The sequence below is a fragment of the Sorex araneus genome, chromosome X, assembly GCF_027595985.1.
Source record: "Sorex araneus isolate mSorAra2 chromosome X, mSorAra2.pri, whole genome shotgun sequence".
In the NCBI taxonomy this organism is placed as follows: Eukaryota; Metazoa; Chordata; class Mammalia; order Eulipotyphla; family Soricidae; genus Sorex; species Sorex araneus.
The window spans coordinates 363,079,226-363,103,241 of NC_073313.1; the positions used below are offsets into that span (position 1 = coordinate 363,079,226).

General features: G+C 42.5%; 1 protein-coding gene across 1 annotated transcript in view; it reads right to left on the reverse strand.

Annotated features, from left to right (window-relative positions):
- The window catches only part of LOC101550540 (phospholipase B1, membrane-associated-like), a 90,997-nt gene that overhangs the window by 64,063 nt on the left and 2,918 nt on the right, over positions 1–24,016 (reverse strand). Inside the window, exons 2-11 of the mRNA XM_055121361.1 lie at positions 18,996–19,054; positions 16,443–16,515; positions 14,132–14,190; positions 10,749–10,792; positions 9,880–9,923; positions 7,302–7,392; positions 6,902–6,953; positions 5,272–5,358; positions 1,028–1,090; positions 184–266 (exon numbers count right to left, since the gene is read on the reverse strand). Of these exons, the coding sequence (XP_054977336.1) occupies positions 184–266; positions 1,028–1,090; positions 5,272–5,358; positions 6,902–6,953; positions 7,302–7,392; positions 9,880–9,923; positions 10,749–10,792; positions 14,132–14,190; positions 16,443–16,515; positions 18,996–19,054 (655 nt within the window). The remainder of the gene's footprint in view (positions 1–183; positions 267–1,027; positions 1,091–5,271; positions 5,359–6,901; positions 6,954–7,301; positions 7,393–9,879; positions 9,924–10,748; positions 10,793–14,131; positions 14,191–16,442; positions 16,516–18,995; positions 19,055–24,016) is intronic.

The window sequence follows — 24,016 nt, forward strand, 5'->3', positions numbered from 1 at the left end:
AGGCACTCTGGTGAACCCTCCCTGACCTTATGACCACTGATCTTCCAGCTGGGGCTGACTCCCTCTGGGCCTCCACCCTTTGTCTCTCCTGGGAGATTAATGTAGATGAAAGATGAATCTACCTAGTGTCTTCCTTTGACAGCCACAAAGAAAAGCCTTGTCTCACTGCACTGCCCTTCTTACCTGCCCGGAGTCCTTGCCTCAGAGAAGGCAGAAAATTCCAGAATCTCAGTCAGATCCACCAGATTCACAAAGGTTCTGGGGACCTACAAGGAAACAAGAGAAAAGCTGGGCATTTTGCAAAGTCACCATCCCTGACTGGTGTTTTTCTGGGACCCCCAGCTGGATGCCAAGTTTGGGGATAGCTGAGATGCCTGATGGCATCTCCTTGACTAAATACCGGGCCCTTTGGGGAGATGGGTGATTGTAGTTGGCCAATGAGCTGATCCTAGTGCCGATGAGATGGTATAGTGGGTAAGGTGCACATCGTGCACATGGCTGACCTATGTTCAATCTCTGACACCCTAAAAGCCCCCCCCCAAATGGTGCCAGGACTGATTCCTAAGAGCAGATCCAGTAGCAATCCCTGAGCACAGCCAGGTGTGGCCAGGAAACTTAATGATCCTGTAGCTGAAATGTTCCAGAAATGAGACCTTCACCATCCCTCAACAGAAGGCTTCTCTTCCTCAGTGTCAATCAGGTAGTAGGCCCTCTTTGACAGAAAGACTCTTTGCAGGAAAAACAGGGTGTGAAGGGAACATGAGAGCCACAGGGCTCCCCAGGTGACTCCAGTGCTCTGTACAGGACCCAACTTCTCACTCAAAAGAGAGAAGGCTTGTCCAGATTTGTTTTTCTCTTGGCCTCCACTTCCATCGCATGAGTTCATTTTCCCAAGTTCAGGAGAGGATCTAAGGGTCACCCAGATCCTTCCCTCTGTGCTGCAGGAGGACCTTGCAGGGAATCTCTGTATAAAGTCACTGCATAATGACTCACAGAAATGGAGTGTGGGGGGTGGTCCCAGACTCACCTCCTCATACAGAAAGTCTAGGGTTGCAGCCAGCTTGTCCATGGTCCTTGTCAGGATGCTGTGCTGTGGGATGAGAAATGTGCTGAGGGCAGATGCAGACAGAGGGCATGGGAAAAGGGATGTCCAGGCTTGTATCTGGCCTGTCCCTTCATTCTCCAACCCCTGCCTTGGGCTGACACAATAGTACAAAGGTGATATCTAAATTCCAGTTTCCCACAAACAACTATACACTTCCCAGAACTTTCTTGGGGTTTCTGAATTCCAATTCTGAATAAAATTGCAGTTTCATGCTGCATTATGTCCAACAAGCCCCAAGTCTCTTCCTGTCCAGCAAATTCCAAATCCCAACTCAGTAAATGCAGGAATGAAGGGAACTTTCTGTAAAACCCTGTAAAATCTTTGCACTCAGCACCACCGCCTTGTGGGCTAGAATTCTAACCAGTGCTGACTTGCTGAACTCTTCGGGACTCTTATCTTCCAGTCTCTGTTTCTCCTCTTTCCCTTACGGGGAAGTACTCCTGAGCTCTGACCCTGTCCACAGGTCTGTGTCCCACAGAATCAGAACTCCCTGAAATGACAGCTAAGTCTTCCAGTGGATTTCCTCTGCAAGGTCTCTTACTCAATCCTGTGTTGAGTTCGGTTTTGATACATTCTTTGTTCCAGAAGCACTCACTCTCAAAACTATCTTCTATTGTGGAGAGCTGCATCATTGCATTGCAGTGTCTTTTCTGGATTGTACTTTTGGACCCTCAGGCGTATTCCAATGAGTGGGATTTCTGGCTCATATGAAAACTAAATTGCTAGATTGTTTTTTTTTTAGTAATTACCATATTGACTTTCCAAAGACCAGATAAGTCAACATTCCCACCACAGTGAATAAGGGTCCCATTTTCTCCATATCCTTGTCAACACTGGTTGTTCTTTTTGATGAGTGCCAGTTACTCTGGTGTGAAGTTATATCTTATTATTGTTTTAATTTGCATTTCTCTGATGGTATGTGACATATAGCATTTTTTTCATATGCCTTTTGGACATTTGTATTTTAGCTAAAATCTGGAAACAACTCAAGTGCCTAAGAACAGATAACTGAATAAATAAAGTATGCTATATATATATATGTATATATATATATAGTGGAATACTACTCAGCAGTAAGAAAAGATAAAATCATTCAATCTACATAGATGGATCTATAAAGTAATACGTTGAGTGAAGTGAATCAGAGGGATAGGGATAGACTCAGAAGGAACTCTCTCAGGGCTGGAGCAATAGCACAGTGGGTAGGGTGTTTGCCTTGCACGCTGCCGACCCAGGTTCAATTCCCAGCATCCCATATGGTTCCCTGAGCACCGCTAGGGGTAATTCCTGAGTTCCTGAGTGCAGAGCCAGGATTAACCACTGTGCATTGCCAAGTGTGACCCAAAAAGCAAAAAAAAAAAAAAAAAAAAGAAGGAACTCTCTCAAATGTGGGATATAAAGAGACTTTGTAAGGGAATAACAAAGTCAAAAAAGCAATAGAAAAGAGGAGGAGAACTTTCCACTGAACTGAAAGTGGGAAAGATAAATTAGTGAAGGGAACACAAGGACAAAGGTGAAGGCAGGCCAGGAGGTGAGAGGGAAACTGGGAACATTGGTGGAGGGAAGTGGACACTACTGAAGAAACTGGTGTTGGAACTTTGTATGCCTAAAACTTAATAATGAGTAGCTTCATAACTCTGTAATTAATGGTGATTAAAATGTTTTTATTATTTTTTAAATTATTGTTTAATCATCTTGGTCCCATTTCCTCCCAAAGGACATCTATAATTAACTAACAGTTTTCTGAGGGGATAAAGCATTTATTTATTACTTCTATTATGAAAAAATAATAAAATGAAAGCATGAACAAATACATGCATAACAGTAAGCATCACATAGTAAAGAATGTTTGAAGATATAAATATATGAAAGAATACAAGAATTCCTGCAAGAAAGCTGGAATGCAAGAAAAATGTACGAAAGAATACAATGGTGAGTGCAAGCAAAAGAAAGTCCTTAAAGCATTGAAAAAAAAAACATGAGGGGCCAGAATGATAGTACAGTGGGTAGGGGTGCACTCCTTGCACACAGCCAACTCAGGTTCAAACTCCAGCAGCACCCTTTATGGTGCCCTGAGCTTCATTATAAGTGAAGTCTGAGGGCAGATCCAGGAGTAATCCCTGAAAACTGCTGGGTGTCACACACACACACACACACACACACACACACACACAATAAAATAAATACATGCTTGCATGAACAAACTCATCAAAAGCATCACAGTTGTGCTTGTATAAATGAATAGAGAATAATTTATCAATAATCTAGAAGTTCGGGAGAGTGTGGCAAGCTCTCTGTGGCGTTCATATGCCAAATACAGTAACAATGATAGGTCTCATTCTCCTGAACCTGAAAGAGCCTCTAATGCGGCACCGTTAGGAAGGACGAGTGAAGAGAGTCTGCTAAAATCTCAGGGCTAGGACGAATGGAGACGTTACTGGGCCTGCTTGAGCAAATGGACGATCAACGGGATGATAGTGATAATGATAATGAACCTAGAAGTTAATAGTTGAATGAATGAAGAGAAGAACAAAACAATGGCAAATGCTTCCTGTTTACTCAATTGTGAATTAATGAGTAAATGTTAAGGTGCATAGCAACTGATGAAATGAAGAGAGAAAGGGGACAGAGCTTCTAGATCTCACTTGGCATGGGAGAAAACAGAAAATGAAACTAGAATAATAAATCTCTCACATACCCAGGATGCCACATACAGAAAGTCTATAGTACTTTCATTCAACAAGAGCTAGTGCCAGGAACAGAAATGTTGATGGTGGCCAGAGGGAAGAAGGCATTTAGAAGAGGCAGGAGCATCCATTGTGGGAAAGGGAAAGAGAACAGGAGGATAGAACCTCCAGAAACTTCACTCATGCAAAATATTAGATGGATAGACACATGTAAAATAAAAGAAGCTGGAACCTATCTCATGCCAGACACAAAAGTTAATTCAAACTGGATTATAGACCCAAAGATTAGAACAGAATGCATAAAACACATTGAGAAAAAAACATAAACAGAACTCTCTAGGATACAGACCTCAGAGACATCATTGGCAAAGAAAACAAAAATAAACAAATGTGACTTCAAGATGAAAAATGTTTACATCACAAGGGAAACTCAGATTAAAATGAAAAGATTCCCTTTTAAATGGAAGAAAATATTTGCACACCATATATCAGGTAAAGTACTAATATCCAAGGTATGTGTGACTTAACAACAAAACTTAACAACAAAAACCATTAACTACATCAAAGAATGAATAAAGGATATAAACAATGTAATACTATGCAGTTCTAATAAATGATGAAATCATTCCATTTATACAACCATGGATAGAACTGGAAGAAGATATCATGTAGAACAAAATAAGTCAGAGGTAGAACAAATACTAGGTTATCACTCATCTGTTGAATAGAGAGACATAAAACAGGGAACATACAGTATTGAACAATGACACATCCTTCACCCTGAATTACAAAACTTATAAATGAACAACAGGGAGAGAGGTGAAGGAAAGAAAATCACACTGGACGTGGCACAGGAACACTTATGGAGGTTCATATGTACCTTGGTGAGGGGAGAGGCATTAGTAATTTTGTACTTCAATGCCATAAATTTTAATACAAGTGTAACAGCCAAAATATAGTAGTAGTAGTAGTAGTAGTAGTAGTAGTAGTAGTAGTAGTAGTAGTAGTAGTAAAGAAAGAATGTTACAGGTCGTTGAAAGTAGATAAAGAACCAAACATGATGGCCTCTCAGTATCTATATTGAAAATCATAGTGCCCAAAAGTAGAGAGAGAGTATGGGGGAAATTTTCTGCCATGGAGGCAGGGGGAGGGTTGGAAACGGGGGATATACTGGGGCATTGGTAGTGGAGAATGTGCACTGGTGGAGGGATGGTGTTCAATCATTGTATGACTGAAATTCAAACATGAAAGCTTCGTAACTGTATCTCATGGTGATTCAATTACAAAAAAAAAGAATGTTACAGATCAATTTTCCCAATGAACACACACGCAACCATCCTGAACAGCAAAAAATGAGGAGAGGAGATGAACAGACACTTCCCTTAAACACCTGCTGGTGTTGGTCAGGCTGGCTTCACTGATTTCCTCTACTCCCACCCTCATACCTGCAATCCCAGTGCCTTTGAGCCAGCAGCTTACCTGCCCAGTGAGTGGACACAGGTAACACTCATTCACATTGCTGATGAACACATTGATTAGCTTCCAGTCATTTTCAAAGTCAAGTTTCTGGGAAGAAAAAGAGAAAGAAGGTAATCAAACTTGATGGTGGTGGGGCTGGGGCAGATAGGGTACTTGCCTCGTACATACAGCAGGTAGGGTGTTTGTCTTGCATGAAGCCAACACAAGTTCAACCCCAGGCATCCCATATGATTTCCCAAGCACTTGCCAGGAACATTTCAGAGTGAAGAGCCAGGAATAACTCCTGAGCACCACAACTCCTGAGCACCACCAAGTGTGACCCCCCAAAACAAAAAAAAACTTATGGTGGTAAAACCTCAGGCCAAAAGAACTTCTTTCTTTCCATTTTAGAACCTTCCCCATAAAGTCCTATTATGAAAATTTTTTTAATAAAGGAAGAGGTATAGGGGCCGGAGCAATTGTATAGTGAGTAGGACATTTGCCTTGCACATAACCGACCTGGGTTCAATCCCCTGCATCCCATGTGGTCCTGAAACTTCCAGGAGTAACTCCCCAGTGCAGAGCCAGAAGCAACCCTTGAGCATCACCGAGTATGACCCAAAGGCCAAAATAATAATAGTGATAATGATAATGATAATGATATGATGAGAATCAAATTTATATAACTTTATAAAAAAATAACTTTGCACAACATAGTTTTTTAAAATCTTATTTTAAAAAATCCTTTGAATTCCCCTAAGCACATCCCCTGGCCACTGAACTAGTTATAAGCCCCTAATCACTACTGGGTGTCAGGTAACCAAATAAAATTCTTTGATACAACAATTTAAACTTCCCCAAATTACACTTGATTTTAGCCAAAAGGCTGAGAAGCGATCTTCCCCAAATTAATTTTAAAGAAACAAAGATAAAGGGAAATTTCCACAACAATGACTAAGATTTATTCATAAGAGTGCAAACTTAAAGTAGCATTCATGTCTGAAATGGGTTATTCCTATGTAAATTGTGTGATTTAGAAGATGTACACATGTATTTATATGACTATGCTGAAAAATGTAGAAATTGTCATGAGAAATGTTGCATTCATTAAAGCAGTTATAAAAAGAAATCCACTAAGATTCCCTGATTTCACAAAATATGTCCAGATGTATTTGTTTAGAAAAAAGGTAAAAGGGAATATATACCAAGCCATCATTAGAAATGACCTCTGGGTAAGGATGGTTTCAATATTCTTTTTATCTGTGTCTTCTGGTGTTTATATCTGTCATGAGCATGGTTAATTTGGGAAAAAAAGAGGACTTCCATTTTATTTTTAAGTGGCACCTGGTGCCCTTGAGGACCAGTGGGCTATGACTCCAGAACATTCCATTTAAACTCTAACTAGCTGTGTGAACTTGTTAGGTGCCATGTTTTCTTGGTATTTCAATTTCCTCACCTGTGAAATTCCAAGTTGGAATCCAGACGACCCAGTTACTTTACAGAATGTTAGTATTATTCTGAAAATTCTGGATTCTCATATTAGAGAAGTACCAACTACTGAGTATTTACCCAAGGGTAAGTTGGTCAAATTGGGTCAAATTGGGCCCAGCAGACATTGGCTGCCTACAAACTGGATTTGAAGGTATCTTACCGGGTTCTCTCTCATGATCTTCACCAGATCTGTAGTCTGAGCCCACAAGTGTCTGTGCAGAAAAAGAGAGTCAACAGGAATATCAGTTAAGCTTAATGAGGTGGAGAGCTGGAAGCCTGCCCCCTACCACAGTGCTAGGGTATCTCTGAATGGGAAGCAGAATCACATGACCCTGGTTTCCCGGGAGCAGATACTGATGTGATTTGGAATGAGGATCATTAAGCAGACTGGTATCAGCATGTGACATGATTTACTGCAGATGCTTTATTCTAAAATTAAGCTGCTTTGAAATTGCCTCCTTGTGCCCCACTACCCCACCCGACCCCAAAACATCCTGGCCACATATACATTGGAGACCAGCAGGAGCTGGTGACCTATAGAAAGGCAAGAAGAAACTTACTCAGGACCAGACTGGGGTACCACTTTCCTCTTGGGGGTGCACACATGACTCAGCACAGTGGAACTGAAGGATCTGATGATGCCTGAGAGGACTACAGAGAGAGCCACTTTGAGGATATGCCTTAATATTGGGAATTCCCTAGAAGGACTCAACCCACTCTGGGCAGAGAGGGAGGATACCACGGTTGCTACCTTTACTCAAAGCACGACCTCACACCTCACGTGAACTCTGAAATAAATATCCCTTCAGCCCTCTGGTGAGTGGAGAGAGACAACAGGATCTGTCAGAGGCAAGCCCACACTCTGACATTCATGTCGTTTGTGTGAAGGGGAAACTAAGGCTGAGAGGAGTCAGGCAAATGTCAGCGCTCCTCGCTGGTGGAAACCACTGGGCTTTGGGACAGAGCTCTTGGACACTAAAACTTTTACTGTCCCACATTCTGTCAACTTAGGAGAAGAGGAGGAGTTGGGTCAAGGACAGCCACCCCTCCTTCTGCTGAGAGCGACAAGTGACAGCAGGGCATGAAGATTCTGGGGAGAACAAGTCCAGATTGACAGGCGTAGGACCACTAAAAATAGGGCTGTCAGGAGCAGCACAGCTGTGTCTACTCCTGAGCATAGAGGACAGAGCCTGGGAGTGGCTGGATGGAGGTGCTCTTCCCTACGCCAACACCCTTTTCTTTGTTGTCCCAAGTGAGCAATAATAGCCCTTGGGGGTACAATCTAGAAGACAGCTTGAAAGGGGTTTCCTCTGATGGAGCCACCATGGAAGCAGCAGACAGAGGGGGAGGACTCAGGAAACAGGTTCCCATACAACTCCAGCTGGCGTATCATCTTCATTCCCAACCCAGACTAGCTTGCTTCATTTCTCTTTAAATTAACCCTTTCATTTATTTTCCTCTTCTTAAGTACTTTTCAAACAAAGCAACTGTAAGATCATCGATCGTTCAAAGGTGTGTCACTACAAATAGCTGATGTATAGACTACAGGAATTTCATCACGAAAAGAAGTCCCATCTACCCTTCATTGTACAAATGTCCCTTTGTTTCCAGGTTGTCTACACATCATCCCCCTTACCTTCTAGAAATCAGTACATGGTGTCATTTTTAACTGTCCTTTCTAAACTCTGACCAGCTTACATAAGAAACCCTTTCCCCTCTGTGGTAAGCAAAGAGAGCTCTTGGGCCAGGTGAAGACTATGGGACTACAGGTCTGTGTCTGTATCTGTATGTGCACGCATGCATTTGCATGCAGGTAGGGGGTACCTGGACATTCTGTGATAGTCAAACACAAACAATCTCCAACCAGATCCAGATCTATGGGGACAAATGGGTTTACCATTGTGTTGCATTATTTCTCTGGATCCCATCACTCCATGTACCTTTTCACCTGCATCTGTCCACCAGTTTGATTTTTGTTCTTTTGGGTGGAGAAGCATGCTGCCGTGCTTGGAAGACTATTGGTGTCATGTATTGAACCTAGGCCTCGCACATACAAAGCAAGTCCTCTGCCCTTTGAGAATCTCCCTGACCAGTCCTTTTGATTTGTTTTCAGTGTACCTGGATTGTCCTCACAGCCTCTTGGGCCCTTGCAAGCTCTTGGGTCTTAGAACAAAGGGCCCAGGCCCGAGCTCAAAACTGGATGGACCTGTGACAGCCTCCGAGTCAGTGGAAAGTCAGCAACTTTCCAAAGGGATCTCCTTGGCCACCAATACCTACATATCTGTCTATCAGATCCTGGATGCCAGTCTCAGCCTCCCCATCCCGAATGGTGACTGCTGAGGGAGGGCTGGTATCTTCACACCCCTGTCCTAGCTAGATGACTAACTATTCCTTGCCCCTTAGGGAACCCCTGGAAGACTGGCCACTGGCCAGCTCCCCTGCCATTGTGTCTGTCAGACGGCTGGCCTGGCAGGACGAGTTCTGCTGAGCTCTGAGTCTTCTCACTGAATGATGATTGAAAAGTGGCTGTCTGGTTCCTGCCACATGAACTCAGATAACTCAGCATGTCCCCCCAGGCTCCCAGCTGGCATTCAGGACACAGGGGCCTTCAGGATGAAGGAACCTCTGGTGGGAAATGAAAAACTGAAGGTAGATTTCAGACAAGCACAGTCACGAGCACTTTGAGACCCCAGGTTTCAAATGCTACAGCAAAGATCCTTCACAATTTTGTTTCCTGGTGGTTTCATTTCACTTTCCTAAAGCCAACTGTCCTGTTAATTTTATAAGGGAGGGAGTTCTTATAACAGCAATGGGACTGAAAGGTAGCCCAGGGCCTTCTCCTTGGCAGGCTTCAGGAGCAGGGAGTTGTGGTCAATTGGACCAGATGAAGATCTCGAACTGGGGAGAGGGGACTCCGGATTCTGAACCAGCCCCTGCAAACCCCTCTCCTGAGCCTAACCCTCACCTAATGCTCCCTGGCATCTCAGTGCTCAAAACCCCTTGGACTCATTCCCATACTCCCTTCCATGGTGTGCCATTCCCCCCCCTACCCCAAGCCCTATCAGTCCAGTTGCAGTTGCTTTGTCAGAAGTGACTTGTAGACAACTTATATTCTGGCTGTGAAAATACAAAGCTCACCTGTCCCCACTCCCAGGCACACTTCCTGGGACATTTTCTCAGCCCTGCAAATAGAGGCAAACACAGGACCATCAGACAGAGCTTGTCTTCCTGCCAACAGCCCATTTCCCTTGGCTGCTATGCTCTAATCCTGAAGCAGCTTTGACTCCTCCTTGCTCTGGTTCTGGAATTTTCCTTCCTCCGACCACAGACATACCTCAAAGAACAAAGAGGTTGTTGAGATGGGGTGAGCATGGAGCCAGAGCAATAGTACAATGGGCAGGGCCCTTGCCTTGCATGTGGTCAATCTCTGGCACCTCATGTGCCCCATGCTCCACCAGCAGTGATCGCTGAGTACAGAGCCAGGAATATGGCTGAGCACTGCAGGGTATGGTCCTCCACCAACACAAAAAATGGAGTAAACACCTGTAACATTATTCTTTAATTTTTCTATTTCTACTTTTATTTTCTTTTTCCATTTTTATTTAGGAAATGTCATATATTCTTGACACAAACATAATAAAATACTGCAAAATCATTTAAAAAATAGAGTAAACAGTTCTTGTTGTGTCCCCCACCTTCAGGTCTGTAATCTAGCCTGATTGTGGAAGAAATTGTTGACCTGGTGTGGATGAAACTCACCCACATAAGCCCCTAAGATAGCAGAGACACTAGGGGCCACAAATTCCACATTTCCTCCCTTAGTCACCCAGAGGAGTCAGGGGAACCCTTAGTGTTGGCCAGAGAGGCAAGAGGAGGCTCTACTCAAGTTCCTACTCTGCCATTGCTCCCGGGAGTAAAACAACTTCCTGTCCCTTAGCTTTGATCATCCATGAAGCGGGGCCTCCAAAGGGCGAGTCGTTCCAACACTCTGGGTCCAGGGCACTCACCTCTGCAGCTGCTCCATGACATCAGCAGTGATCAAGGCGGGGAACTGGAAGAGAGTAGATGTAAACCACCCTGCCAGGGAGGGCTGTAGGCTCAGGCTACGGAGACCAAAGCTGCCCACTGACACCCATTCCCACCAATAAAGGGAATAATGTTCCAGAGCAGGGTCAGGTCCTTTCACACTTTGTAGAGAAGGAAGTCCGGTTCTTCTGAACCTTGATGTTCAAATCACAGACCCACAGATGGTGCAAAGTTCCCCTCAGAACAGAAACCCAGGGAAGAAGTGCTTACATTCAAATATATCCTGAAGGGGGCAGGCCATCCTGCCCTAACAAAGTTGAGCACACAAATACTAGTTAGAAGTCAGTGAGGGTGTTTGGTGACAGAAAGCTCCAGAAATACAAAACAAGGGCATTTAGGAACATTTCCTTAAATGCAAGAGTTTCCTTGGGGCCCAAACCACAGTACAATGTGTACCTTGCACCTAACCAACCCAAGTTTAATCATCAGCCCTCTATCTGGTCACCCTAGGTCACCAGGTATGATCCCTGAGTGCAGAGCCAAGAGGAAGCCCCTCTGAGTACCCCCCAGAGGTATGACCCAAAGGAAACTAAAAAAATAATTCAAGTCATCCATTGTTATTCTGGTCTGATGTGATCCTGAACCAGGATGAGCACTGACATGATCTCAGGGCATGCGAAGGAAGGCAAACTCCCAGGAACTGTGATTTGGGAGTGCTATCCTGAAGGTGGAAATGCCCATCAGTTTAATAAGAATTTGGGCCTGGGAGACCATCATGGGTTTGAAATTTCTGTCTCATAGTCATGGACCTGGGTCACACAGGAAAGCATAATGAGTGACAAAAGGAGCAGAGGCTGAATAATTTAAGAGACAGACCTCAGTCAGAGCAGAAGGAAGGGAGAAGTCTTTACTAGTCTAACGTCAGAAACCCAGCCTGGGTGGAGAATTCCAGGCCCTGAATTTCCTGTTCAAGGTGGGTCCTCCAGCCAGTGTCACACTCTTTGTGATATACTGGGTAGCTAGGGAAGGTCCCCCATAGCAGTGGAATTCCTAGGGAGTAGTAAAATCACCTAGCCCTAAAGCCATCAGGACACACCATTGAGCAAGGAACCAAGGCCTGATATGACCTTCACCTGGTACCAACAGACCCAGAGAAGTCTGGACCCCACTCTGAGAGAAGCTCCAGCAGGAACAAAGTCCAGGAAAGAAATTTCCAAAAGAACCATTGACTACTCCCAACTCTAACCCCTTGACAACCATCCTAGCAATGGACTTTTACCTAGTTTGAAAGAGCCATCAGGGGGCAGGTTGGCGAAACCCTATAAAAGCCACCTTGAACAAAGGAGGGGTGCACATATACTGCCCAGAGTCCATGTGCTGCTTGTGCCCCTGTGGCCGAGCACATGTGGTGCCCAAGCACTTGTGTTGCCCACATCTCTCCTCTTGAGGTGTGTACTGGGGCTCTCTCCACCTTCAGAGAAGCCAGCATTCTCTCTTGAGCACATTACTCCCACCTTTCTCTCCCTCCTTCCCCTTTCTTAAAACCTCCAAATAAAATCTGCTTTTACTTCACTGCTGTCTACTCCTGAAATTATTTTCTGCGAGATTGGACAAAGTACCCAGAAACCCTGGGTAAGGCCTGGGACTGACTTTCCTTTCCTGCAAAGAGCAATTCCTCACTCCAGCCTGAGTCCATGGCTCCCCAAGAGATTGGGTGGTGGGGATCAACCCTCATGCCAAGAAGACCAAGAAGACGTTAGGTGTAGTTTGCTGGTCCCCTGGTGGAGCTGGTGTGGCTATGGCCCATGCAGCACAGGGGCTCATCACAGACTTCATCAGTGGTAGCCTTTCTAGCGGTCCGGGGTGCAGCAGTGGGTCAGGAGAAAGTGGCCATCTCCTCTCTGCCTCACATAAGCCAATCGTGGGAGTCTGCCAATTTCACTCGGACTCTGACACTGAGACCTGCTGGGACCCATGGGTTCTGCCAAGTCACCATGGCTGCATGTCCTGAACCCTCCTTTCTAACTTATTCCACTCTTTCACGGGAGCAAAACCCCACTCCATCAGTGTGGGGCTCCACTTGTACCACCCAGATAGAATGAAACAGGATGGGCTGTGGCTGTGGACAGAGTTTGCTAAGAGACATCTCCCCTTCATAGATCGAGGACAGAGGGACTGGATCCCTGCCCTGGGCTGGCAGCTAGATGGCAGCTGGGGCAAGGGAAGAGAATGAAGAAGAAAGGAGACTCTTCTAGGGAACAGAGAGGGACCCTGGGAAGAAGTAGGGTGGGCGAGGGTGGAAAGGAGACCCTTGAGAGGAGGGTTGTTGTAATTTGGGAGGTATAACTGTAGTAGGGAGAGCCCAAACACCCAAACACTTCAAAGTGTTTTTCTCAACCGGTGCTGTTGGGACGAGGGGTGCATTGGACGGGGGAGGGGAAGGCAAGAAAGCTTTACTAGAATCAATCCAAGTGGGAAATGGAGAGGCAGAACTAAGGAATCCCACTGGCATTCCACTCTGCCCCTGACTTCTCTCTAGAGATCTCTCTCACCCACCCCCCTCCCCGCCCCTTTCCCACCCTCTCCATCTTCTCTACTTATAGTTTTCATTTTTGATCATATAAAGTGTAATTTGAAGAGCCTGAGCAATAGTACAGTGGGTAGGGCATTTGCATTTGCCTTGCGAGTGGCCAACCTGGGTTTGATGCCCATCATCCCATTAGGTCCCCCAGCACCTCCAAGAGTAATTCCTGAGTGCAGAGCCAGGAGTAACCCCTGAGCATTGTCAGGTATGATTCCCCCTCTAAAAAAAGTTATTTTGGGGGCCGGAGCGATAGCACAGCGGGTAGGGCGTTTGCCTTGCATGCGGCCGACCCAGGTTCGATCCCCGGCATCCCATATGGTCCCCCAAGCACTGCCAGGAGTAATTCCTGAGTGCAGAGCCAGGAGTAACCCCTGAGCATCGCTGGGTGTGACCCAAAAAGCAAAAAAAAAAAAAAGTTATTTTAAATAAGTTACCTCCAATGATGGGCTTTTTTTTTCAAGTAACAAAGCCAGGAAGGACATTTTCCTGCTTTCTTTCCTAAGTAGAAATTTTAAGCAATTCCTTTTAAATCCTGTGCAAACTTTGTCTTGTCAATGGATTGAACTTATTCATGGAAAAATTAAAGTTTTCCTTCACTTAAATAAATGGATGCATATGTTAGATTTAAAATAAAAGGATTCACAACCTGTTGGATTTTAGGATCTCTCCATCTTATACTGTCATCCCTAAATGAAACATTGCACCTGGTTCCAAGGAACTCATTCAGAGGGTTACAAATCCAAACCATGAACCCCACTTACATCTTCCAGATATACTCACAGTTTCCTTGATGCCAATGGAAGCCACAAATCTAATATCTGAAGGTCTCAGAGTATGGACTGTAAAGACAGGAAGCCATGTAAGGAGGTCACTTGTAAATCCCCAGACCATGAACAGCTGCTGAGAATGAGGCACTGGTATGTGAGAGGCAGAAGAGCTGTCAGTCACTGGGCAGTCCTGCTCCACAGAGGTCCAATCCCCTCTGGAGTACACAGTATTAACTGTCTCTGCCCGCCCCCAGCCACCCTCTTCTCTATTCCAGAGCAACCATCAATCAGTAAGGAAGAACAAATTTAAATAAAACCACCAGGTGGCTAAATGAAAAAGAAGCCACAAGGTATAAAGAAGGGTAATGTCAGCTTGGAGACAGCCAGAGAACAGTGTTCGAAGCCTGTGAACACCAAGAGAACACAGAAGCAATATCCGTGCAAATGGAGCACTGGGCTTCAATCTCCCTTGAAAGCACTGGCAAGCCTCTGGCCTATTAAAGGCAAAACACCTAAGGAAACCTTTCCTTAAAAAGAACATCAGTTTTTTTTTTTCTTTTTGGGTCACACCCAGCGATGCTCAGGGGTTACTCCTGGCTCTGCACTCAGGAATTACTCCTGGCAGTGCTTGGGGGACCATATGGGATGCCGGGGATCGAACCCGGGTCGGCCGCGTGCAAGGCAAACGCCCTACCCGCTGTGCTATCACTCTGGCCCCAATAATATCAGTTTTGGGGCTGGAGTGATAGCACAGCGCGTAGGGCGTTTGCCTTGCACGCAACCAACCCAGGTTCGATTCCCAGCATCCCATATGGTCCCCTGAGCACCGCCAGGAGTTCCTGAGTGCAGAGCCAGGAGTAACCCCTGAGCATCGCCGGGCGTGACCCAAAAAGGAAAAAAAAAGACTATCAGTTTTGGGGCTAGAGCGATAGCATAGCGGGTAGGGCATTTGCCTTGCACACGGCCAACCAGGGTTCGATTCCCACATCCCATATGGTCCTCCTGAGCACCGTCAGGAGTAATTCCTGAGTGCAGAGCCAGAGTACCTCTGAGCATCACCGGGTGAGATCCAAAAAGAAAAAAATAAGATTATCGGTTTCATAGAACTGAAAACACACTAAAAGCACATTAAGGGGAAATTGTGTAAAAGATCACCAAGCTCATTTAGCGAAAACAGTAACACAGAAGGCTCAACCAGCACCAATCAGCTCGGTAAATCCTCAGACAATAACTTTAGTAGCACCATAATGAAATATAACAATTTCTTTATAACCACAAGCTGATTTTTATTTATTTTTTTATGATTCCATTTGTCATTTTGTTGTAGCAAGCAATATAAAGTTCATTTGTTTGTGCCTCCTGAGGAAGCAGGCTTGCAGGATGAGTGGGGACATTGTGAATGGAAGGTTACACTCTTAATAGGTGAATTCCTGAAGCAAATTTATTATGAACAACTTTATAAATCACATTATAATAAAATAATAAGGAAGAGTATAAGTTTCATTTCTAACTACAGTCTTTATAGAACAGTACAGTAAGAATAGTATGCTTCCAATAGAACGGTGTGCAACTATAAGAAAAAAAAGTGAAATCTTCAGTTTGCCACAACTTGAATTGAAGACATCACATTAAGCGAAAGAAGGCAGGGAGAAAAAAACTTTTTGGATGATCTCACTCACCTGTGTTATACAGAAAAACAAAGCAAGGAATAGACAATATAGAATGATGACAAACCCTTGACCTACAGCACTGAGATGACATAGCAGTGAGGGGAGGCGAGTAAGGGAGGGACATGCACTAGAAGTAACATAAGGCCTCTGGTGGAGAGTCTCGAGCATTTTGGTGACAATGAAGGTACAGTGTCGCAATGTTATACCACAATGTATGCCACAGCACCATAAAAGCTTACACTATTATAACCATGTTTTCTGTTCGGTTGATTTTGGTTTGGGGGCCACACCCAGAGTACTCAGGGCTTACTCATAGCTCTGTACTCAGGGATCACTCATGGAAGTGCTCTGGAGACCATCTGTGATGCCAGGGATTGAATCCATGTGCAAGGCAAGCACCTTACCCATATACTACCTCTCCAGCCCAGTGCCATGCTGGTTTTATCTGAGTGGTGTGCTGGGCTGTGTTCCTTCACAGAAATAACTGGGCATTGTGGTGTGAGAGGAAAAAAAAATAAAGGAGGTGAAGGGACTAAGGAAGACAGGGGGCTTAAGCACCTACAGTGTACAAGAGAAATGAAGTAGGACCCTCCACTGGTCACACCAGAACATCAGCGAAATGTCAGTCTCAGCTCATGACTCAGCAACACATACCTGATGAAGAAGATATGTTGGATCTTAACATCTTCGGATCGCATGAGAATGGCAAGTTCCTTGATATCACCAACTAAAACAAACATCAGAAACATCGTATGCCTTGGGGGCAGATGGTACAGTCAGCTTCCCTTGCATGCAGCCAACCCAAGTTCTATCCTCAGCATTCTATATGGTCCCCTGAGCCCAACAGGAGTGATTCCTGAGTGCAGAGCCAGAAGTTACCACTGAGCACTGCTGGGTATGTCCCCCTGGGAAAAAAAGAAAGAAAGAAAGAAAGAAAGAAAGAAAGAAGGAAGGAAGGAAGGAAGGAAGGAAGGAAGGAAGGAAGGAAGGAAGGAAGGAAGGAAGGAAGGAAGGAAGGAAGGAAGGAGAGAGATTAACTGCCTTGCATTAAAATATTGCAGAAAATTTGGGGTAGATAGGGTCATGTTTTTGTTGTTTAAAATCCAGAAGTAGCACTTGTGAGTGATCTTGATCTTCTCTTACCCAATTTTTTGGCTTTCTTTTTGTTTGTTGCTTCTTGATTCACACCCAGAGATGCTCAGGGGTTACTCCTGCCTCTGCACTCAGAAATTACTCCTATATCCCGTATAGTTCAGGAGACTATACGGGATGCCTAGGATCAAACCCAGCTCAGCCACATGCAAGGCAAATGCCGTATCTGCTGTACTATCACTTCAGCCCATTACACAGGTTTTCAAGAAAGGGACACAGGACTATTGATAATGATCCTAGAATAGGGGCTGGAGCAATAGTACAGTGGGTAGGGCGTTTGCTTGCACGCAGCTGACCCGGGTTCGATTCCCAGCATCCCATATGGTCCTCTGAGCTTCGCCAGGGCTGATTCCTGAGTGCAGAGCCAGCAGTAACCCCTGTGCATTGCCAGATGTGACCCATAAAGAAAAAAAAATGATCCTAGAATATATCAGGTAAGAAAACTACAGAATATTTCATTAAAAGCTAGGGAGAATAGATAAAGGAGGATATATATATAAGTTCTTGGCAGGGTGACAAGGTTTTATCATCAGATGGATTAACAGCAGCACAACAATATAATTGTACTTGATGCTATTGGACATTCAAAAATGGTTAGCATGGTGAATTTTAGATTATATAGCACAGCAGTAGGGTGCTTGCCTTTCACGAGGCCAACTTGTGTTCCATTCCTCTGCCCCTCTCGGAGAGCCCGCAAGCTACAGAGAGTATCACGTCCGCACAGCAGAGCCTGGCAAGCTACCCGTGGCGTATTGGATATGCCAAAAACAGTAACAATAAGTCTCTCAATGAGAGATGTTATTGGTGCCCGCTCGAACAAATCGATGAGCAACGGGCTGACAGTGACAGTGATATATTTTACCACAGAAATCAGCAGCCTGTAGGTTGCTCACTTTTTTTTTTTTTTTTTTTTTTGCTTTTTGGGTCACACCTGGCGATGCACAGGGGTTGCTCCTGGCTCTGCACTCAGGAATTACTCCTGGTGGTGCTCAGGGGACCATATGGGATGCTGTGACTCAAACCCAGGTCAGCTTCGTGCAAGGCAAATGCCCTCCCCACTGCACTAAGCTACCCATGATGTAATTGATATGCCCAAAACAGAAACTATCAATAACATGCTCTTCATGTTCCTGGAGCGAGCAAACACCATTGGGCTACAATTGCACACGACAGGGATGAATGAAGACATTACTGGTGCCCCATGAACAATCGATGAACAACAGGATGACAGTACCAATGACAGTGACAGCATATTTTACCACAATTTTTAAAAGTCATTAATAAGAGATCTATTGTACTAGGTTAAAATTTTCAACACCATTCTATTCTATTTGTTTAGTATCTACTATCCCTCTTTAAATTGATTATTGACACAGCGACAAGCATATGAAGCATCATGTTTATCTGCTACTGTATATGGGAGACTCTTTTCTACAGTACCCAAGAATGTCCAAAGCCCAAGGGGATTGTGAGAACAGAGAAGGGACTCTGGACAGTACCAGGATATCCCCCTTGCTCAGATAGATGCCTCTGCTTCTGTGACTTCCGGGAATGCTCTGGGAGGGGAGGTCAAATGTTTTCTTCCGAAAATTTAGAGTGGAAATCAACAGTGTCCAGTTCAAAGAAAATATGTTCCCTGAGATCTTTTAACTTTCACAATCTGACATTTTAATTTCTCCTGAATTACTGCTTTCAGTGAAAGGAGCAACATTTACTATCAACTTATCTGTGAATGTTCTAGAAAACCTTGCCCAGATGCCCGAAGAAAATTCACAGCATCTGCTTCAAATACCACAGGGATAAAGCAATCACTTTTTTTGGACACTTCTCAGAAGCCCCTTCTCAACAGAACAAAAATGTTGAGCATCAGTTTTCAGGAGACATGTATGGTTACGCTGCCTCTGCTCTTCAGGCACCCTCACTATCCCTGGGGAAAGCAGTTCATTCAGCCCTTCCCTAAAGGCTTCAGGCAAGGACCTGCCAACTTGCAACAAAGACTTGGCTTTGTCCAGCAGGATGGAAACCCACAGCCATCTCATCAGGACCAAGCCTCACCCTTGGCCAATGATCCTCTTCTGTTGAGTTCTCTGTAGAACCAAATGCCTGAGCAGTCCCTAAAATGAAGCAAAGAGTTTTTTGGTTATTTAACTGGAATTAACTCCCATCCAGATTTTGAGTCATATTTCACAGCATACACAAAAGTTATTTCAAAACAGACTGAAGACCTCAAGATTAGACCAGAATCCCTATTATACACTGAAGAAAATATAGGCAAAACACTGAAATATAGGCAAAATACACACTTCAGAGGTGTCTTTGGTAATTTGAATATAGTGGAAAAGACAACAAAAGCAAACAAATAGGGCTACAGGAAACTAAAAAGTGACACAACAAACAGAATTTTATCATGCAACAGTTGCATGATGAAAGGTTAAAAATTACTCTGGATCTAAAATGTCTTAAAGATACTTGTAAAGAGCTTATTTTTATTAATGTATAAGGGTACGTGCACATCTATGTTCATTACAACACTTAACACTATAGCTAGGATAGGGAAACAATCCAAATGTCCAATTACGAATGAATGAATCAAGAAGTTTGATATATAAATATATGCAATAAAATACTATGCAGCTCTAAGAAATAACAAAATCATGCATGATAGAAATAGAAGTTACTAGGTTGAGTGAAGTCAGTCAGAAGGAAAGCATTAGATCCAGAATGATCTCTCTCATATGTACAACTTAAAAATACACAGCAAGTTAACAACAAAGGGTCAAAGGCAATGCAACAGGGAACTGATCCACAAAACTAAGAGTGTGTGGGTAGAATGTTGAAAGAGAGGGTCACTGGAGACTTTAGGAGAAAGGCAAGCACATCTGTGATGGGTACCTGTTGGAATTATGTACATGAGAAACATCATTAACAGTATTGTATATCACAATACTTCAATCAACAAAAAATGTTTTAAAAATAAAAACAAAGTGCTTGTTTTTGAAAGCAATACATAGATCCCTATACTTGTCCCTAAGTTTGATGAAATCTTCTTGTATTAGTTTTTCTTTGCAGGTCATATACTATTTATCTCATGTGTGTATGTGTGTGTGTATATGTGTGTATACTTGTCTCTCTGTTGTGACTCATACAGTCAACAAGAACTTGAGGAGACAATCAATAAAGAATGTACATGAAGAGGGAGTCCAATACTGATACTGTTTAATGCTTAAAGTGTTTGCCAAATCACAGTCAGCAAAGAAGCTGATAAAAGGTAAGAATTCTGTGGGGCTGGAGCGATAGCACAGCGGGTAGGGTGTTTGCCTTGCATGTGGCCAACCTGGGTTTGAATCCCAGCATCCCATATGGTCCCCTGAGCACTGCCAGGGGTAATTCCTGAGTTCAGAGCCAGGAGTAACCCCTGTGCATTTCCAGGTGTGACCCAAAAAGCAAAAAAAAAAAAAAGGTTAGAATTCTGCATGAAATTTTAGGCTGTTTCATATAGCTGTGGAGGAGGGGTGAATTCTGCTCAGTGACCATCAAACAAGAGAGACCCTAATATATATCCAAAGCTTTCAGTGCAACAAATAACTGCTCCATTAGAGTAGGATAAAATGGAAATGGACCAATATGAAAAAAATTCAAATCCAGGGGCTGGAGCAATAGTGCAGTGGATAACCCTACCATGGGTAAGGTGTTTGCCTTCTACGCAACCAACCAGATTCAATTTCCAGCACTCCATATTATTTCCCAAAGTCCACCAGGAGTGATCTCAGGTGCAAAGTCAAGAGTCAACCCTAAGCAATAATAGGCATGCACTCCCCCCCCCAAAAAAAAGAATACAAATCCAGCCAGAAATTACTTTGATTTCTAACTAAAGTAAGGTTTCCTCTCTGCATACATTCCAAAAAATCTTTCTGGAGGAAAATAGCACCATCCAGAACATAAGACTATATAAATTTTCACATATAATGCCTGACTTTCTGTAGAAAAAAGTACCAGAAGACAATACTAAATGAAAAACAGAAACATTCAGAGAATGAGTGAGAGAAACTAGATAACAGAGGATTGAAAGTAGTGTCTAATATGGGACTAAATGGGAAAATGTTCACAACTTTGCTAACCTATTTTTTGTCTGCAGTTGATATAAATATATCATATATTTTATTATATTATATTTATATTGTATTACATATATAAATATTATATATTATTTCTATCTATTTATATATAAATAGATAAATAATGTATATTTATATTATGTTGTATTAAATATATAAATATCATATATTTAATGAGGCAATCCAGGAAATGAGAAGGACTAAGATACACTTTCCACATACTCCTGACTGACAAAAATCTATGCATATACTCAAAAGGCCTGAAGAGACCTATGTAAAATTAACAGTAAACTTGAAAATTGGTGGCAACTTTATTCATCCCCTAACCTATACACAAGTCAATCAACAGAGTCTTCAGACACCACAGTGCTTAAACCCAGCCTCTGTCCAAATCATTTACTGATCATTAAACCAAGAAGGACTATGAGTGACTTATGTCAGGTTAAAAAAAATACAGAAAAAATAAAATACAGGGGACTGGAGTGATAGCACAGTGGGTAGGGCGTTTGCCTTGCATGCGGCCAAACTGGGTTCGATTCCCAGCATCCCATATGGTCCCCTGAGCATCGCCAGGAGTAATTCCTGAGTGCATGAGCCAGAAGTAACCCCTGTGCATCGCCAGGTGTGACCCAAAAAAAAGCAATAAATGAATAAATAAATAAATAAAATTTAAATAAATAAATAAAATACAGAACCAAGATGCTAGTGGCTCATTACCCCAAAGAAGAAGGATTCTAGAGCATAATCAAAGCAAGATACTAAAATATCAAACCAATAAACCCAGAAAAATTAACACAGGATACCAAATTTCTATTTTAGCAAATAAATCCAGTTTTCAACCATAAGTTACTAGAAGTGATCAATAAAGGTAAGTGAAATTGGTTATAGATGTCCACAACTCTTGCTCCCCTTGAATGTCTTTCACTTTAAGTCCTGCAGCTCTTCCCAATAAAAGGATTGTATATTTCTCTAGTCCTTAAATTTGAGCTTGTCCATATGAATTTCTTGGAATAATACAGGACATTATCAAACAGGTTGCAAGTCAAAACCTGAAAAGGCCTAACGTGAGGAACTCTTTTTGCATTCTTTTAAATCTGAGAACAGACGTCCAATCAAAAATATGAAAAGGTACTCTATTTTTTATATCACTGTCATCCCGTTGCTCATGGATTTGCTCAAGCGGGCACCAGTAACGTCTCCATTGTGAGACTTGTTGTTACTGTTTTTGGCATATCGAATATGCCACAGGGAGCTTCCCAGGCTCTGCCGTGCAGGTGAGATATTCTCGGTAGCTTGCCAGGCTCTCCAAGAGGGATGGAGGAATCGAGTCAGGGTCCGCTTCGTGCAAGGCAAATGCCCTACCCACTGTGATATGGCTCCAGTCCTTCCTATATAATCAGAGAAATTAAAATAACATTCATCATCTGTGACATTTGCAAAAGCTCTAAAGTTTGACTCCATACTCTATATTCAAGCTGTGGGAAATTGTTCACTTTTAAATATACTTTTAGCACAAATGTTAAATGAGACCATCTTTATGGAGGAAAAGTGGGCAAAATTTCACAGAATTCTTTTGTGAATTTACCCGTTGATTCAGAAATCCCATTTCTGTGAATTTATTTCAAGCTGTATCTCCACCTCCAGCAAAATAGAAAAGATTTTGTCCATGATTCTATTTATAAAAGGACACATATGACACATAATAAGAACATTTTATCATTGGGAGAAAATTAAAGAAATCTCTGGCTTAGTAAGAGAATAATATGAGAATACAGTATCAAATGGAAAAGTCAAGATGCCAAAAAAGTAGATTCTCCTTTGCATAAGAAGGAAACAAAAATAAGAATATTTTCAAAAGCCAATATAGTGAGTGGGAAAGAAATATAGAAGAACCAGGGAAGAAATGGAACTTCTCTGAGTATGTCTTTTCACATAGTTTTCCTTTTGAACATATAATGTATAATTTCATATTCAAAATATAAAGTGAAATAAACAAAAATGGGGAGAAACCCTACAATTGAATATAGATACCAAATTAACTGCATGTCAAATTTATAACATAACTACACAAAATACAAAAGAAAAATAATCCAAATTATTTTGGACAAAGGGCTTTTATTATATACTTTGAGTGGGAAATACTCTAAGGACAAAACAACAGCAAAAAAACTTTGAACTTCATTTTTTTGGTGGTAGTATGATTGTTATAACAAATGTACCATATAATTCAGCAAATGAGTAAGTTCACTGAAGTTTCATTATTCTGGTTTTTACTGTAAGAGAATGATTAAATAATTATCATGAACAACTTCATGAAAATAAAATTTAAAAATCTTTAAAAAGAGAATGATAAAAAAGAAAGTCTAAAATGAAGAGAAAAGACAAAATGTCCCAATTCTAGCTAAGAGTAGAGATATCTGTATAACTTCACTTTTTAAATGTTCTCATTCTCCCCACTCAAAAACCATAGACATAGTTTCAGTGAACAATCAATGAATACACATAGCACCCAGATCTTGGTAATTAAGTAACAACTTATACCAGCAGCTGGAATCTTGAAGAAATGGCTAGTTGAATTGTTGGGACAAGAAAATATAAGATTATCCTGAAATAGCTGGTTACATAGTCAAAAACTGATTAAGATCTGAAGTGATTGCAGTCAAATTTTAATTAGCTAAATTTTCTAACAGATTACTGTGGGCATGACCTCTGCTCAAAAGAATACTATCTGCAGAGAAGCCTGACCAAAAAATCATAATTACTGATAAATTTTTAATTACTTAAATTTCCTCTCAATTTGGAATCAGAATAAGATGAGAACGCCCACAGCTATCTCTTCTATAAAAACTGTAGTGGCACAAGCCAGAATCTGGAAAAAACCCGAGTGCCCTAGAACAGATGACTGGTTGAAGAAACTCTGGTACATCTATACAATGGAATACTATGCAGCTGTTAGAAAAA